This window comes from Panthera leo, chromosome C1 (genome assembly GCF_018350215.1).
Source record: "Panthera leo isolate Ple1 chromosome C1, P.leo_Ple1_pat1.1, whole genome shotgun sequence".
Taxonomy (NCBI): Eukaryota; Metazoa; Chordata; class Mammalia; order Carnivora; family Felidae; genus Panthera; species Panthera leo.
This window is the reverse complement of record NC_056686.1, coordinates 117,654,085-117,670,093: the sequence shown is the minus strand read 5'-3', so window position 1 is coordinate 117,670,093 and position 16,009 is coordinate 117,654,085. Positions and strand designations below refer to the sequence as shown.

Here is a 16,009-nt window from a genome sequence, read left to right as displayed (position 1 = left end):
AACAGGACCTACCTCAGAGGTTCTCACGATAATGAAGTGAATTATTACATGTTCATTTACAAGTGTCAGACATAGCAAGTAGTCAGTAAGCTTTGGCTATCACTGTTGTTATCAGTCATTACTAACTTTGCTAGCCATAACTCTGTTTGGATTATTTTTCTTTATGCAGAACCTTTCTCTGACTTTCGTATAGAAAAAAATGCAGTTTTTTTAAACTATAGAAGGTGTAGTTTATATTTGGAGTACCATAATATTTGTTTCCCCTTCTCCTGTTTTATAAATTAGTTCCAGGCAGAAAAAAGAAGCTATTGTCACTCCTTTAAGCCACTACTAAATTTTACGTTGTCCACCAATAAGTTACCTCCTTTTCTTTTCAAAACCCATGTGTTTATGTTATCTCTTAAAGCTTATGTTGTCTGTTAAGAACCTTTCCTCACTTTAGACTCCTAATGAAAATCTATTCCTGTTGTGTATGTTCCATCCAGGGATATAATCAAAGTCCATACTCTAAGAGGGATCTGAAGGATTTCAGTCACTGTTAAGACACATTATATGCCTTTGGCCTAAACATTATGAAAGTAACTCTTTCCTCCAGCCCTTTAGTGTTTCTAACCTGCATTAACTGTTACATAATTGCCTTTTTTCTTATGTGTAAACATTTCTTTTTTCCACGTTCAGGAAAGCATCCTTAGAAACGAGGGACCTCAGAGATCATCTACTCTAGTTGTTTTCAGTCGTTTTAAAGTATGAAATACTTTTGGGTTTTTTTCTGCCACAAAGATACACATACACACATGTATATGTGTGGGTGGGTAGATGTAGTAGACCAGTTACATTTCCTATGGTTGAAGCAGGAAGCCCAAATCTCGCCTTTGCCACCTCAAAACACACATGAACTAGTCTATCCTCATAGGTTTTGAGTTGATGAAACTGGCTTAGTTAGAACAAAAAGACTACATACTAACTAGCCAAGTAAGGACTTGGCTTGACTGTTGTTTCCGTTTTACTGTACTACCCTACAGAGTATTTTTCTCTGCCATAGGTTTTATAGTGCTGCTGCTTGGTATTTCTTATAAACTTGTCTAACACATCTGTCCTTGTGCTTGGCCTGCCAATAGGAATCTCAGTTTTGCCTGGCAGTTGTTATCAACTTAAATTTCTGGTAATAAACCTAGATAAGTTCTGTTAGGAACAGTTTCTTTTTTTGCCTTTTTTTTTAGTTCTTTTTTCCTTAATGTATTTATTTTTGAGAGAGAGAGAGACAGAGAGAGAGACAGAGACAGAGAGAAAGCATGAGCAGGGGAGGGACAAAGAGAGAAGGAGACACAGGAGAGAATCTGAAGCAGGCTCCAGGCTCTGGGCTGTCAGCACAGAGCCCAACATGGGGTTCGAACTCAGCAACTGTGAGATCATGACCTGAGCCAAAGTCAGAGACTCAACCGACTGAGGCACCCAGGAGCCTCAGGAACAGTTTCTTCATCTTTAAAGGAACTGTTTCCAGTAAGTTAGTATCTATGCAGGATGCACTGTCCCTTGTGCTTTAGAGATTTCCTCAGATGTCTTGTTTAGCTGGTCCTCTTATGAAGTAAACAAACAAACAAACAAAAAACAAAAAAAAGAAAAACCTCTGAAGGACCAGGAATGCCTGCTAAGTGACATATATAAAAGCCATATAAACTTTAAATTATTTTCTGAAGGCCATTCTATCGTTTATGTAGTCACTTAACCAAATATGTTTTTATTGCCTTCTTTGGCAGTCACTGTTCTGCCTGCTGGGGATTTTGGTACCTGTCAAGGTTCTCCATCAGCTGTTTCTTTACTCTTTCTTCTGACCCTGGGCAATCCCATCTGCTTCATGGCTTCAGTATTTTTTACTTTCTGTGATTGAGACCAGTCTCTGCTCTGTGAGTGAGGGCTGGGTGGAGGCTTCCAGCTTCTTGGCCACACCATCCTGTGTTTTAAAATCTGAAACACAGTTGAGATGCCTGAGAATGCTGGCAGCCTGCCCCTTCTGTACAGATTCTGTATGCCTTGACTATGATCTAAGGGTAGAGGGATTTTCCTCTTCTTGGCCATCCTGGAGTAGAGCTTGCTTACCATTAGCCTAGGAGGAAGAGAGACAGAGTAGATCATGGCTCAAGTGCCACAGACTGACCATCCTTACCAAGACTTAGTATAGTTTTTTGAATAAATGCTGTTTCATTTGTTCTATGTTCTTACCACAATTTCCGGAGGCTTTAAATTGTTGGGGTTGTGTTTTTGCTTGTTTTCCTTAGCAGTAGTTGTTTTGCTGGGGAGTAGGCCAAGGGAATTGCTTTCAGGACTTCATTACCTGATTGATTTTCAGCATTGAACCACACTTGTGTCTCTGGAAGACCTCACTTGTTCATCATGTATAATCCTTTTGAGGATTGCTTAATTCCATTTACTAATATTTCTTTGAGGAATTTTGCATTTATGTTCATGAGAAATATTTGTAGTTTTCTTTTTTTGTACTTTGGCTTTGATATCTGGGTATACTAGTTTCATAGAGTGAGTTGATATTCTGGAGGTAGGTTGAGTAGACTTGTTCTTAAGTCTTATTTAAATATTTCTTAGAATTAATTCTCCAGTGAAATCATTAGGCCCAGGAGATTTCAATTTAGGGGAGGTGGTTTTTTTTGTTGTTGTTTGCTTTTTTTTTTTTTTTTTTTTTTTTTTTTTTTTTTTTTTTTTTTTTTTTTTTTTTCCAACATTTTTTATTTATTTTTGGGACAGAGAGAGACAGAGCATGAACGGGGGAGGGGCAGAGAGAGAGGGAGACACAGAATCGGAAACAGGCTCCAGGCTCCGAGCCATCAGCCCAGAGCCTGACGCGGGGCTCGAACTCACGGACCGCGAGATCGTGACCTGGCTGAAGTCGGACGCTTAACCGACTGCGCCACCCAGGCGCCCCATTTTTTTTTTTTTTTTTTTTTTTTTTTTTTTTTTTTTTGTTTGCTTTTTTTAAGTACAGTTTCATTGAAAAAATAATTGTAGAGCTATTCAAAGTATTTCATATTAGGTAAATATTAGTAGAGTTTTATTTTTTGAGGAAATCATTTATTTCACCCAAATTGTGAAATGTCTGTGTATAGATATGTTTCTTCTATTTACTTACCTTGTAGATGTTTTTGGAGGGTGCAGTGACATCCTTGCTTTTAATTCTGTAATTGGTAATTTGTGTGTTCTCTCTTTTTTTCATTATACTCTTGCTAGAAGTTTTTCAAGTTTCTTGATCTTTTCAAAGAACCAGATTTCCATCGATTTCTGGTCTTACCTGTATTTTACTCCTTTCCTTCTATTTATTTTGCTTTTTCTAGTTCTTGTTAGGAGTTCAGGCTATTGACTGGAGACCTTTCCTTTTTTTCTAAAGTAAACTTTTAGGTCATAAATCCTCTTTTCAGCACAGCTTTAGCTATATTCTGTAGTCAAATTTTAATATATTGAATTTTCTTTTTTCCAGTTTATTGTATTTTTTTTTATTTTACTGAGTCCTCTTTATCCTGTGGAGTATTTAAAAATGAGTTATTTTCCAAGTGTTTAGTTTCTAATTTTTAACTTTGTTACTGTTTTCTGCTCTAATTTTATTATGGTTATAGAGCACTGATTTTAGTTTTCAATTTGGTAAGGTTTATTTAATGACCTAGGATATGGCCTGTCTTAGGAATATTCCATAGACAGTCAAAAAGAATGAGTATTCTGGTGTTGAATAGAGCGTCCCATGTAGATGTTGTTAGTTGATGTCTTGTTGAATTCTATATTCTTGCTAATTTTCTATTAATAATTCTACAATTGATAAATTTTTGACATTGGCAGTTATATTTGTGCTTTTTCTATTTTCTGATTTTCTTCCCGTTCTATTTTTGTTTCATTTGTGTTCCAGCTGTGTTTTTTTGTGCATAAATATTTTGTAATGTTCTTTTCTTTCCCCTAGTAAAATTTTTTGCTTTCAAGTATAGTTTTTAAAATTAATGTTTGCATGATACATCTTTTTCAGTCCCTTTGTTTGCAATTTACATATATCATTATATTTGAAGTAAATTTGTTGTAGATAATAGATCATGGTTTTTCCCCCTACTCTGCCTTTTTATTCATCTATTTAGACCATGTACTTTCATGTAATTATTTGTGTGTTAGAGCTTAGGTTTGCCATTTTATTACTTGGCTTCTGTTTATTATGCTTTTCATTTTTTTTTTTTCTTGCCTAATAGGTTATGTAAACGTTTTTTAGAATTTCGTTTTTAGTGTTTTTGAAAGTATCTTTTTGCATGGCTGTTTTTGATGATTGCTCTTGGTATTACATTTTTTACATACCAATTATGGTAGTATAGTTGAGATTTGAACAACATGAGTTTGAACTGCATGGGTCTATTTATATGCAGATTTTTTCCTGATAAATATGGCATAGTACCATAAATGTTATTTTCTTTTTCTTATGATTTTCTTTTTCTTTTTTTAAATTTTCTTTATTTTTAGAGGGAGAGAAAGAGTGAAAGCAGGGGAGAGGGGCAGAAGGAGAGAGAGTGAGAAAGAGAATCTTGAGCAAGCCCCATGCTCAGTGCAGAGCCTGACGTGGGGCTCAATCCCATGACCCTGGGATCATGACCTGAGCCAAAATCAAGAGTCAGCTGCTCAGGTGCCGACCTTATGATTTTCTTAATAACTTAATATTTTCTTTTCTCTAGCTTATTATAAGAATACAGTATATAACACACATGACACACAAAATAGACGTTAATTGACTTTTTTTTGTTATCAGTAAGTAAGGCTTCCAGTCACCAGTTAAGACTTGGGGAGTTGAGAGTTATATGCAGATTTTCACCTGTGGGACAGGAGTGGAGATTGGCACCCCTAATCCCTGTTGTTCAAGAGTCAACTGTATATTGGCAACAGTATTTTACTACCTTGAATGAAGTATAGAAACTACCTGCCTTTAGGGGCCTTTACTTTTCCCCCTTTCAATTGTGTTAATTTTTTTTCTCTATGTACATTGGGCAGCATGTCAGATAAAGTTACAATGTTTTCTTTTAGCCATCAAATATAATTTAATCCTAAAGAGAAGCATAGGCTTTTATATTTTTCCCAGTTTCTCCCACTCTATTATTCTTTTTTCTTTTCTATTTTTCCATATTTCTTCCTGTTACTGTTTTCTTTCGGGTTGGAGAACTACTTTTAGGTATTCCTTTAGTGATGAACTATTGGTGATAAATTCTCTTAAATTTTCCTTTTTCTGAGAATGGTATTTATCTTTCATTCCTATACAATATTTTCTTTTACTAAAGAATTTTGTGTTGATAGCTGTTTTCTTTTAGCACGTGGAAAATATTATGTACAACTTCCTTATGGCCTTGTGGTTGCAGATGAGAAATCTATCCTAATTTGAATTGTCACTTTGTATAGGTAAATATTGCTTTCAAGATTTTTTTTCCTTTATCTTTTGTTTTCAGTAGTTTGATTATGATGTGTCTCAGGGTGTATTTGTTTGGAACCATTTTCCTTGGGATTCATTTGGATTCTTGAGTCTGTGTTTTCACTTCTTGCCGAATTTGTGAAAATTTTAGCTAGCATTTCCTCAAATATTTTATTATCCCGAAACTATCTTCTCTTTTAGGGACTCCAGGGACAAGACTGTTATATTTTTTTCCATTGTCTCACATGCCTCTGAAGGGCTGGTCATTTTCTTTCTTACAGTTTATTTTCTTTTTGTTGTTTACATTGGGTAATTTCTATTCATCTGTCTTGAAATTCACTGATTCTTTTCTTTATCATCTTCATTCTCCTACTGAGCACATCAAGTCTTTATATTTTTAAGTTACAGAATTTCCATTGGTTCTTGTATATCTTCTATTTCTTTGCAGAAATATTCTAATTAAATTTTTTTGAGTTTATTTATTTATTTTGAGAGAGAGAGAGGGAGAGAGAGAGAGAATCTCAGGCAGGCTCTGTGCTGTCATGCAGAGCCAAACGAGGGGCTCGATCTCACAAACCATGAGATCATGACCTGAGCTGAGATCAAAAGTTGGATGCTTAACTGACTGAGCCACCTAGGTGCCCCTTTCTTTTCGTTTTCTTTTTCTTTCTTTGTTTTTGACAGCATTCATAATGGCTCATTGAAATGTTTGTAAGTTGGCTAGAGAGAGAGGGAGAGAGAGAGAGAATCTCAGGCAGGCTCTGTGCTGTCATGCAGAGCCAAACGAGGGGCTCGATCTCACAAACCATGAGATCATGACCTGAGCTGAGATCAAAAGTTGGATGCTTAACTGACTGAGCCACCTAGGTGCCCCTTTCTTTTCGTTTTCTTTTTCTTTCTTTGTTTTTGACAGCATTCATAATGGCTCATTGAAATGTTTGTAAGTTGGCTACTTCAAAATCCTTGTCAGGTAATTCCAACATCTGAGTCATGTCATTGTTGGCATCTGTTGATTGCTTTTTCTCATTCTCGTTGAGATTTCCCTAGTTCTTTGTATGATGAGTGATTTTAGGTAGTATTCTGGACATTTTGGGGAATATTTTGTGAGACTCTAGATTGTATTCGATCTTCTTTATTGCAAGGAGTCACCTTGGTAGTATACAGGTCCTGGCCTGCTTTTGTGGGTTGTTCTAATGATAATTTAGTTTCTAGAACCTTTGTGTAATTACCTTATTCTGCTTTGTGTGTATCTTATCCAGAGACCTAATTGAAAGCCATGCATGTATTCCACACTGTAGCTGAATTTTAAAACCTTTTGCTCTTTTAATTTTGGTCAGTTTTATATGCAGCTTATCATGGGTATCTGTTATTTCACGATTTAACTGTTCTTTTTCCTAGTTACCTCCTCCTGCTTTCTGTTTGATAGATGCCACCTGCTATAGCTGGATGGTGTGGTAGTGGAAATCTAGGCTTCCCTCTCACCTTCTGCTGTCACCGTAACAGTGGGGGAAGCTAAACACTGCCTGTTACCATAAGGCTGAAATGGAAGTTCAGTAACACACTCAGCTTCTGCTGTTACCACTACTAAGGGGTAACTGTGTTTTGGAACTTGGCTTTTGATTGGCAGAGGTAGAACAGGCTTCCCACTGGCTCCCTGCTAGTACCAGGAGGCACATGGAACTCTAGTTCCCAACTTGATTTCCATGGCACTACTGGAGATGGGCTCTGTTTTTTTCCCATTGGGTTTGGCAGGAGTAGAGTTGGCATTGTCAGTAAGGTTTCTGTGCTGCTAGAAACCCTTCTTTTCCTGGTCATTTGGCTAGAGCAAGCAGGTTTTCTTGGCCTGTTTTCATCAGTGACTATTGGCATTTCTGGATTGTAGGATTCTTCAGAACTAAGTCTATATAGTATATGGGAGATGAAAACAAAACTGATGACTGAGAGTAGAAAATAACCTATACATTTGGAAATAATTCCGTATATCTGTGGTCAACAGTTTTTTGACAAAGTTACCAAGATAGATTCAGTGAGGAAAGAATAGTTTCTTCAACAAATGGTGCTTAGACAACTGGATACCCACATGTAGAAGAAATAAGCTGCACCCCTACCTAGGTATATATATATATATATACCTACCATACAGAAAAATAAGCTTCAAAAGACTGAAAAGACTACATGTTAAGAGCTAAAACCATAAATCTTTTAGAAGAAAATATATAGGTAATTCTTCATGACCTTGGACCTGGCAAGTAATTCATAGATATAATATCAAAAGAAATAATAAATATGGCTTCACAGAAATTTAAAACTTTGTGTATCCAAGTTTATGATCAAGAAAGTGAAAAGACACCTACAAATGGGAAAAAATATTTGTATATTATACATCCAGAAGAGCTCTAGCATCCAGAATATAAAAAGAACTTCTAAAACTCAACAGAAAGGTTATCAAGCCAGTTTTTAAAATGGGCAAAGAACTTGATTAGACGTTTCTTCAAAGATGTTCAGATGGCCAATAAGCACATGGAAAAAATGCTCAACATCGTTAGATATTATGGAAATGTAGATCAAGACCATATTGAAGTACTACCTCATACCTACTTGGATGGCTTCAATCAAAAGAATAGAAAATAACAAATGTTGGCAAGGATTTAGAGAAATTGGAACCTCCATGCATTGTTAGTGGGAATGTGAAATGCTACAGCTGCTGTGGAAAGGAGTTTGGTGGTACCTCAAAAAGTTAAACAGAATTTCTTTAAAAAAAATTTTTTTTTAATGTTTATTTATTTTTGAGATAGAGGCAGACAGATCGCGAGTGGGGAAGGGGCAGAGAGAGAGGGAGACACAGAATCTGAAACAGGCTCCAGGCCCAGAGCTGTCAGCACAGAGCCCGATGCGGGGCTGGAACCCACGAACTGTGAGATCATGACCTGAGCCAAAGTCGGACGCTTAACCGACTGAGCCACCCAGGCGCCCCTCACCTTAGTAGCTTTTTAAAATGACTAATGCTTAGGGCGTTTGGGTGGCTCAGTTGGTTAAACGTCCGAATCTTGGTTTTCAGGCTCAGATCACAATCTCATGGTTTGTGGCTTCAAGCTTTACACTGGGGACTGACAGTGCAGGGCCTGCTTGGGATTCTCTTCTGTCCTTCTACCTCTGCACTCCCCTGCTCGCTCACTCTCTCTCTCTTCCTCTCATAAATAAAACCTAAAAAAAAAAAGGTGGATAATGCTTGATCTCCATCCTGGACCAATTTAATGAGAATGGGAGAGGGGTCGGGGAGGTGAGTTGTATCAGTATAAAAAATATTTATATTATTTAAATAGCAGCCACCATTGTGAGTCACTACTTGAAGCACATACATCCTGCCATTTACGAGTTTTGCAAATAGCTTTTTGACCCAGTCTGGCCAATAAGACATGAAGGATAGCTCTTTGTAAAGTAACCTTACTAAGAAGGTTGTTCTTTTCAACATTGTCATGTATTGGTATAAATTTTGATATTGCTATGACCATCTTGGTAACAGCCTACAAAGACAGTTAATACCAGGAATGCAGATATGAGAGACGGAAAGAAACCTGGTGATTGATTATATCTTTCATCTGCTTGAATTAGCCAGCTCTGGAGTCTGTTGTACCTCTTTATTTTCTATTATTTGAAAACGTACATGTCCTCATTGTTTTGGCTCTGAGTTTTGATTCTAATATGTAGCTGGAAGCTTCCAAACCGCTATAGCTAGTGAGAGGAAAAAATAGTGGTAAGGTATACCACTATTTACTAACATGTTTTTTTCTAATATTTGTCTTATATAAATAAAACTGTAGTGAACATAGTGGTATGTATAGCTGTTTCGTCATAATCCGGGATTTAATTATTTGTCACTAAGGTTAGAATGCCAAAAGTAGTCAACATTGTTACTGCTCTTAGTGTTTTCAGATTGCTTTCCCAACACATTATATCTATCTATAATATTAGCAGCAATAAGTAGTTTTTATCTTACTCATTGGATTTTTTGGATTGTTGTTTGCTCATGGCATGGCATTATAGTTTTCCACTTTTGATTTCTTTTATTACCAGATGTGCTGATTATTTCTCCATGTTTTTATTTATTGGTTACATCTTTCCCCCAAGTTTTTATTTAAATTCTAGTTAACAAACAGTGTAATACTCATTTCAGGTGTAGAATTTAGCGATTCATCACTTACATACAAATTACATTTCTTTTTTTAGGAAATTACCTAGTCATGCCCTTTGTTCTACAACTTAGTAACTGTGGAACTTAGGGAAGTTATACTTGCTTTTACTAAAACAGCAGGATAATAAATGATGCCTACATGATAGAATTAATGTGAGGTTAAAAGGAGGTATTTTTCTAAAGTTCTCTGAATACTTGCATAATTAAAATATTTATCAGTTTGCTACAAATAATTTTCATCATTGTTGGGGCTTTTGATGACTTTATTTTACATGCAGAAATACTAAATTTTATTTAGTTAAATGTGTCACTTTCTAGTCCTAATTTAAATGGAAGAATAAAAACAGTAAGATAAGGGGCGCCTGGGTGGCTCAGTCTGTTGAGCGTCGGACTTTGGCTCAGGTCATGATCTCGTGGTTCGTGGGTTTGAGCCCGTGTCAGGCTCTGTGCTGACAGCTCAGAGCCTGGAGCCTGCTTTGGATTCTGTGTCTCCGTCTCTCTGCCCCTTCTGTGCTCACGCTGTGTCTCTCTCTCTCAAAAATAAACAAACATTTAAAAAATTAGAAAAAAGCCAATAGGGCAAATGATAAAGATATGTATGTGAGTTAATGTGGCAACAGTATAAAATTACCAAAATCCCATGACACTAGTTTGAAAGCAGAAGCCATTTCAATCAGAGGTTTTCTTTAATGTCATCATATTTTTATATGCTCTTTGAGCCTTCTGAACAAAAGTCAAGAGTATTTTGTTTGTTTGTTTGTTTGTTTTTTAGTAATCTCTACACCCAGTGTGGGCTCAAACTAATGATCAGGGGATCAAGAGTTACATGCTCTTCCAACTGAGCCTGCCAGGGACCCCAAGTCAGACTGTTTTTTAAGTATTATGTAACATGTGAAGTCTTTATTCTCAATCAAGTCATTGGTGTGGGAATAGTTGCCAATTTAATAGAAGAGGATAAAAATTCAGGAGCTCAAAAATGTGAAAGTATATTGCCTATCAGTGTTGATTTCCTTTCCTTTTCTTCTAGAAACATGATCAGGGGCAAGTTTTGTTGGATATAGTCTTCAAGCATCTTGATTTGACTGAGCGCGATTATTTTGGTTTACAGTTGGCTGACGATTCCACAGACAACCCAGTAAGTTTAAGCTGTTCTCTTTTATTTCATTTCAGTTTTTCTCTCTGTTCATAATATAAGGAATTTTTGATTTATAATGTTTACTAATCTGATTAGTGAGTTAAAGTTTTCAGAATTCAATTGGAATGATTAGAGCTAATTCTTCTGCCTTTGTTCCTCATTTTCTTGGTGTTTTAATTAATAAAGTTTTTTCCTGAAGGTTTTCATAATTATAAGTCAGTCTATAAATCTAGTGCCAGTTTACTTATCTCGCACAACTCAACTGTAAATCTAATTCATGCTACTTGTCTGAGAGAAAATTGGGCATAAAGTTTAAAATATTAATGCAGTATTAAAATATTAAAGTAAGATAAAAATATTTTTGAATGTTAATGTATCTTAGTCTTAATATAAATTAGCCTCCATTAAAGTGAAATTAGTTTTTTGTGGTATTCATGGCAGTCTGTTTCTAACAAATTTCTTAATTTGTTAAATGTAAATTTTCCAAGTAGGAAGATTCAAAGGAGACCCTCCCAAATGAGATAGAGATTAAATTTCAGAGCTCTACAGTTACTTGGACATTAAGTTACTTAGATTGTTACTAATTTTTTTAATAGTTGCAATCATGATTCTTCTTGTTGGAAAAAATCACATTATAGAAATAGAAGATAGTATGTGATGAATAACAGAAATATTGAATTCTATGAAAAGTTATATGCTTATACAGATAGGGTCTTTTACAAAAGAATAATGATACTCATTTGATTAGTACAGGAGAGTGACTGTTTTGAAAGAGACCTTTTATATCTATAGTTTAGAAAAATTTGGAGGCTGGACAAATGGGTCTCTGGTTCAGTGCTTTAGAAATTGGTTTATAAAGGAATGTTAATAGAATGGCTATAGAAAATACAAATAACTCTTACGTGAAAAGTACAGTTTCTCTCCATGTCTTACTCTTGTTCTCTCATAGTCAGAATCCTAGATCTCTGAATGAATGGTTAACAGAAAGGAATATGGGGAAGCAGAGGTAACCGTGAGATGTTAAACATTACTTTTTTTTTTTTTGAAGTTTATTTAATTTTGAGAGACAGCAGCATAGGGACAGAGAATCCCAAGCAGGCTCTGCGCTGAGCATATAGAGCCTGACACGGGGCTTAAACCGTGTCATGACCTGAGCTGAAATCAGGAGTTGGATGCTTAACAAAGTGAGCCACCCAGGTGCCTCCTAACTATTACTTTTTCTTGGCATCATTTACTGGTTTTGTATGAAAACCTATGAGAATGAGGTGGATAAAACAAAGCAAGAGCCAGCTAGTGTCAGTGGAAGGAAGTACTTTTGTAATGAACTGAAATAAAAACAAACTTTCCATATAAGTTGATGCCTTCACCAGAGTTTGGAGCTTCTGCAAGGGCCTAGTTGAGTAGTATTATTTCTTGATAAATAAATGTGAGAATGGAAGTGAGTAGAAATGTCAGTTATGCAGCCTTTCCCAGAAAGATAAATTGTGAGCCAGGCAACACCAAAGGTGTCTGCCACACCCCACTTTGTGTGACATACAGTTAATAAAAGTTAATTGTCTGGTTATCTTGCTGACAGTTATCGGTCACACTGTCCTGCTGGAAGCCTGTCTTTAGAGTGATTAGAAAAATGATAAGACAACAAAGGAGAAAGAGCAGCTACTCAGAATCATTGTCCCTGCCATGAGTATGAAAAATCATCCGCTGTGATAAAGTATTCTAGAAGGACTAATACTGAGATCACATATATTACAAGGGATAAAAATTCTGTTAGTAGGGGCACCTTGGTGGCTCAGTCGGTTAAGTGTCTGGCTTTTAATTTCAGCTCAGGTTATGATCTCAAGGTTTGTAGGATTGAGTCCCGTATTGGGCTCTGCACTGACATTGTGGAGCCTGGTTCAGATTGTCTCTCTCTGTCCCTCTCCTGCTTTCACACATACACACACACACACACACACTCTCTCTCTCTCTCTCTCTCTCTCAAAATGAATAAACTTAAATTCTGATACATAAGTGTGTGTACAGGAGGACATTTTAGCAGGATGAATATGGGGAAGCAGAGGTATTTAGCTGGGTTGATCTTTTTGTAGTCTCTTAATTTTGCTTATTTTGTCTTACTTTTCTATCTTGAGCTTTCCTTTCCAAATAAGATATATTCCCAGGTCCAAGGGTCTATTTGCTAATGATCTAAAATCATTCTTTCCCCAAATTTGGAATTAGAATTTCAAAGACCCAAAAGAAGCCTTAGAAATTATTTTGTCTAGGGGTGCCTGGGTGGCTCAGTCAGTTAAGCATCTGACTCTTGGTTTCGGGTCAGGGCATGATCTTGTGGTTCGTGAGATTGTGCCCCATGTCGGGTTCTGTGTTGACAGCACACCTGCTTGGGATTCTCTCTTTCTCTCTCTCTTTCTGCCCCTCCCTCTCCCCTACTCTGTCAGTCTGTCTGTCTGTCTCTCTCTCAAGATAAATAAATAAACTTTAAAAAAAAATTAAAAAGAAATTATCTAGCACCCTTATTTTTTCATGAGAAATTATCCTAATCCAAGGAGATAAAGCCTAAGCTATTGCTGGCATTAATGAAACTAGTCTTGGGTGTCAAAACTCCCTATACAGGTCTTTCCCACAGTACTGCATGTTCAGTATTTAAATACTTAGAAGAATCTGTGAAATGACAAAATGAATCCATGGAAAGGCCTGTGAGGCACAAATGTTGTAAGCAGTGTCCTCTTTATGATTGTCAATATGAAAATACATCACATCAATACTTTGAGGATAATTAATGGACTGACAGAAGGCATACCATTCTGAAAAAGAGAGGGTAATGTTTCTGAAACATGTACTGTAGACTTGTTTGTAAACCAAATTCTCAATTTTATAAACAAATCATTAACATTTTTTTAATGAAAAACTGAGGCTTACAAAACTTGTTTAATGACATAGATAATTAAGTCACTGATAATGGTTTTGAACTTGCATTTAGACTCCAAATTATAGTGTACTCTCCCTACCACAAAACATTGCTTCTCAAGAGATGATGATATATAGATGCACAGGATTTAGAAAAATGAACATGTTGAGAAGAGGATGTATCCATGCAATAAAATTGCCAACAGCAATCAAAAGGAATTTGGTTATGTTCTAAAAGAATTAATCCTTGTCAATCCTTAGCTGAGATTTTTTATTTAAGTTTTTCTAGTTATATATACTTATATATACATACATGTATGTGTGTTACATATATATGGATGTGTTGTGTGTGTGTGTGTGTGTGTGTGTGTGTGTGTGTAATAGTTTTAGAGGATTTTGGAGCTAATATTCCCTTAGGCACATAGACATTCAAATTAATTTAATTGGACTTAACAATTGATAAATTATATAGATACCTAATGTTTTATTGTGATATGTACACAACAAATACAGACTCATTTTCTTCAGAATCTTCCTTGGTAAGAATTCCAGTACAACAAACAAAATTACTTAAAGAAAAGCTTTGACTTTTCAAAATATCTTCTGCTTTCATTAAAACCTGTTTGTTGTAGGGGCACCTGGGTGGCCCAGTAGCTTGTTAATAAGCCTCTGACATCGTCTTAGGTCATGATCTCATGGTTCAGGGGTTTTGAGCCCCCGTTAGGCTCTGTGCTGACAGCTCAGGGCCTAGAGCCTGCTTCAGATTCTGTCTTCCTCTTTCTCTGCCCCTCCCTGCTCATGCTCATGCTCTGTCTCTCTCTGTCTTTCAAAAATAAATAAACATCAAAAAAGAAAAAAAACACACCTATTTGTCATAGCTCTAGCTCTTAGCATAATGTATGGTTTAATAGTAGTAGTCAGTGAATGTTTATTGAGTGAGCAAAATAATGAGTAATGTGGTAATAATTCATTATGCATAATTTCTTTAATTTTATAAGTACTTAAAGGTGGCTCTTCTTTATTGGCCTTTATCAGTATGATATTCATCAGAACCCTCTGATTATATTATACATGTACATTTACTTTTGTTTTTTGCGCTGTTTTGTCCCTAAAGTGAATTACAATACCCTTTAGTGGGACAAAGAGTATATTATCGGTTACTGTTGACTTGTTCTATTTTTGCTTTCATCCTTCTGATACTTTGTGTTGTGGTTATATTTTACTGTTTTAGTACTATTTCCTTATTCCCTTACATTGTGGCTTTCAAACCTAACTTACATCAGAATCCCCTGGATGCTGCTTAAAATACAGATTTCTGGGCCCTATGTGTAGAGTTTCTAATTCAGAAACTCTGGTGTGGAGCTCAGTAATTTGCAATGCAAACAAGTTCCCCTGTAAAAGTGCTGCTAGTCGATGGAGCCATGTTTTGAAAATCACTGCTCTAACACAGTAGGCTAAGACTACTGAAGTAAAAAAAATAATGCACATGGAATAAACTTGGGTCTGTTTTTTGGAGATTCTTTTTACATGCTCAGAATTCTTAAATTTTATTTCATCAGGTTTGAGAAACTACAGGAAAAGCCACATAGAGGATGACTCTTCTGTCAACAAGCCACATTTTAGTACTTGTTTTTATTTCATATATCTTAGTATATCTGTCATATTCATCTGTTTTACTGTTACATCTTAACCAGGCTTTTACTGTCTGTTGCATAAATCTCTTTGGTAGTCTGCTGAATGTTAGGTTTTTGGTTTTGGTCTCTTTTAATCCTGTTCCATTTTGGGAGGGAATGACAGGCAGATTTAGGGTGCAGAAAAATGTTTCAGAGAGAATCCGTGTCATGTGTAAAGTTCCAGAATGAAGAATGAGGAGGGTTGTATTGAGGAACTGAAAGAAATTTTTAATAATGAGTGGAATACAGAGCAAGAGGAGAATGTGGGTGTAAAATGAAGTTTGGGTAGGAGCACCTGAGTGGCTCAGTTGGTTAAGCATCCGACTCTTGATTTTGGCCCAGGTCATGATTTTATGGTGGTGAGATTGAACCCTGCATGGGGCTCCACGCTGGACATGGAGCCTGCTTAAGATTCTCTCCCTCTCCCTTTGCTCCCCTCCTCAAAACAAAAAAAACAAAAAAAAAGTTTGCCTAGTATGGCAGATTATGGAATACCTTTTAATCTGTAAGATTATATTCACCTAAGGATTTTTTTTTTATGCAAGTTACATGAGACTTGTATTTTAGATATACCACTCTGGTTACTGTGTGGCCAGTGGCAAATAGAGCTGCAAGCTAGAGACTGTTGGGAGATTGGAGCCTCCTGGTGTCACAGAGCAGGGGAGGGGCTCATG

General features: G+C 36.3%; 1 protein-coding gene across 6 annotated transcripts in view; it reads left to right on the top strand.

Annotated features, from left to right (window-relative positions):
* The window catches only part of PTPN4 (protein tyrosine phosphatase non-receptor type 4), a 229,257-nt gene that overhangs the window by 87,887 nt on the left and 125,361 nt on the right, over positions 1 to 16,009 (top strand). For all 6 annotated transcript variants that reach the window (XM_042954198.1, XM_042954195.1, XM_042954196.1 and 3 more), the window contains one exon: positions 10,651 to 10,758. In XM_042954198.1, the coding sequence (XP_042810132.1) occupies positions 10,651 to 10,758 (108 nt within the window). The remainder of the gene's footprint in view (positions 1 to 10,650; positions 10,759 to 16,009) is intronic.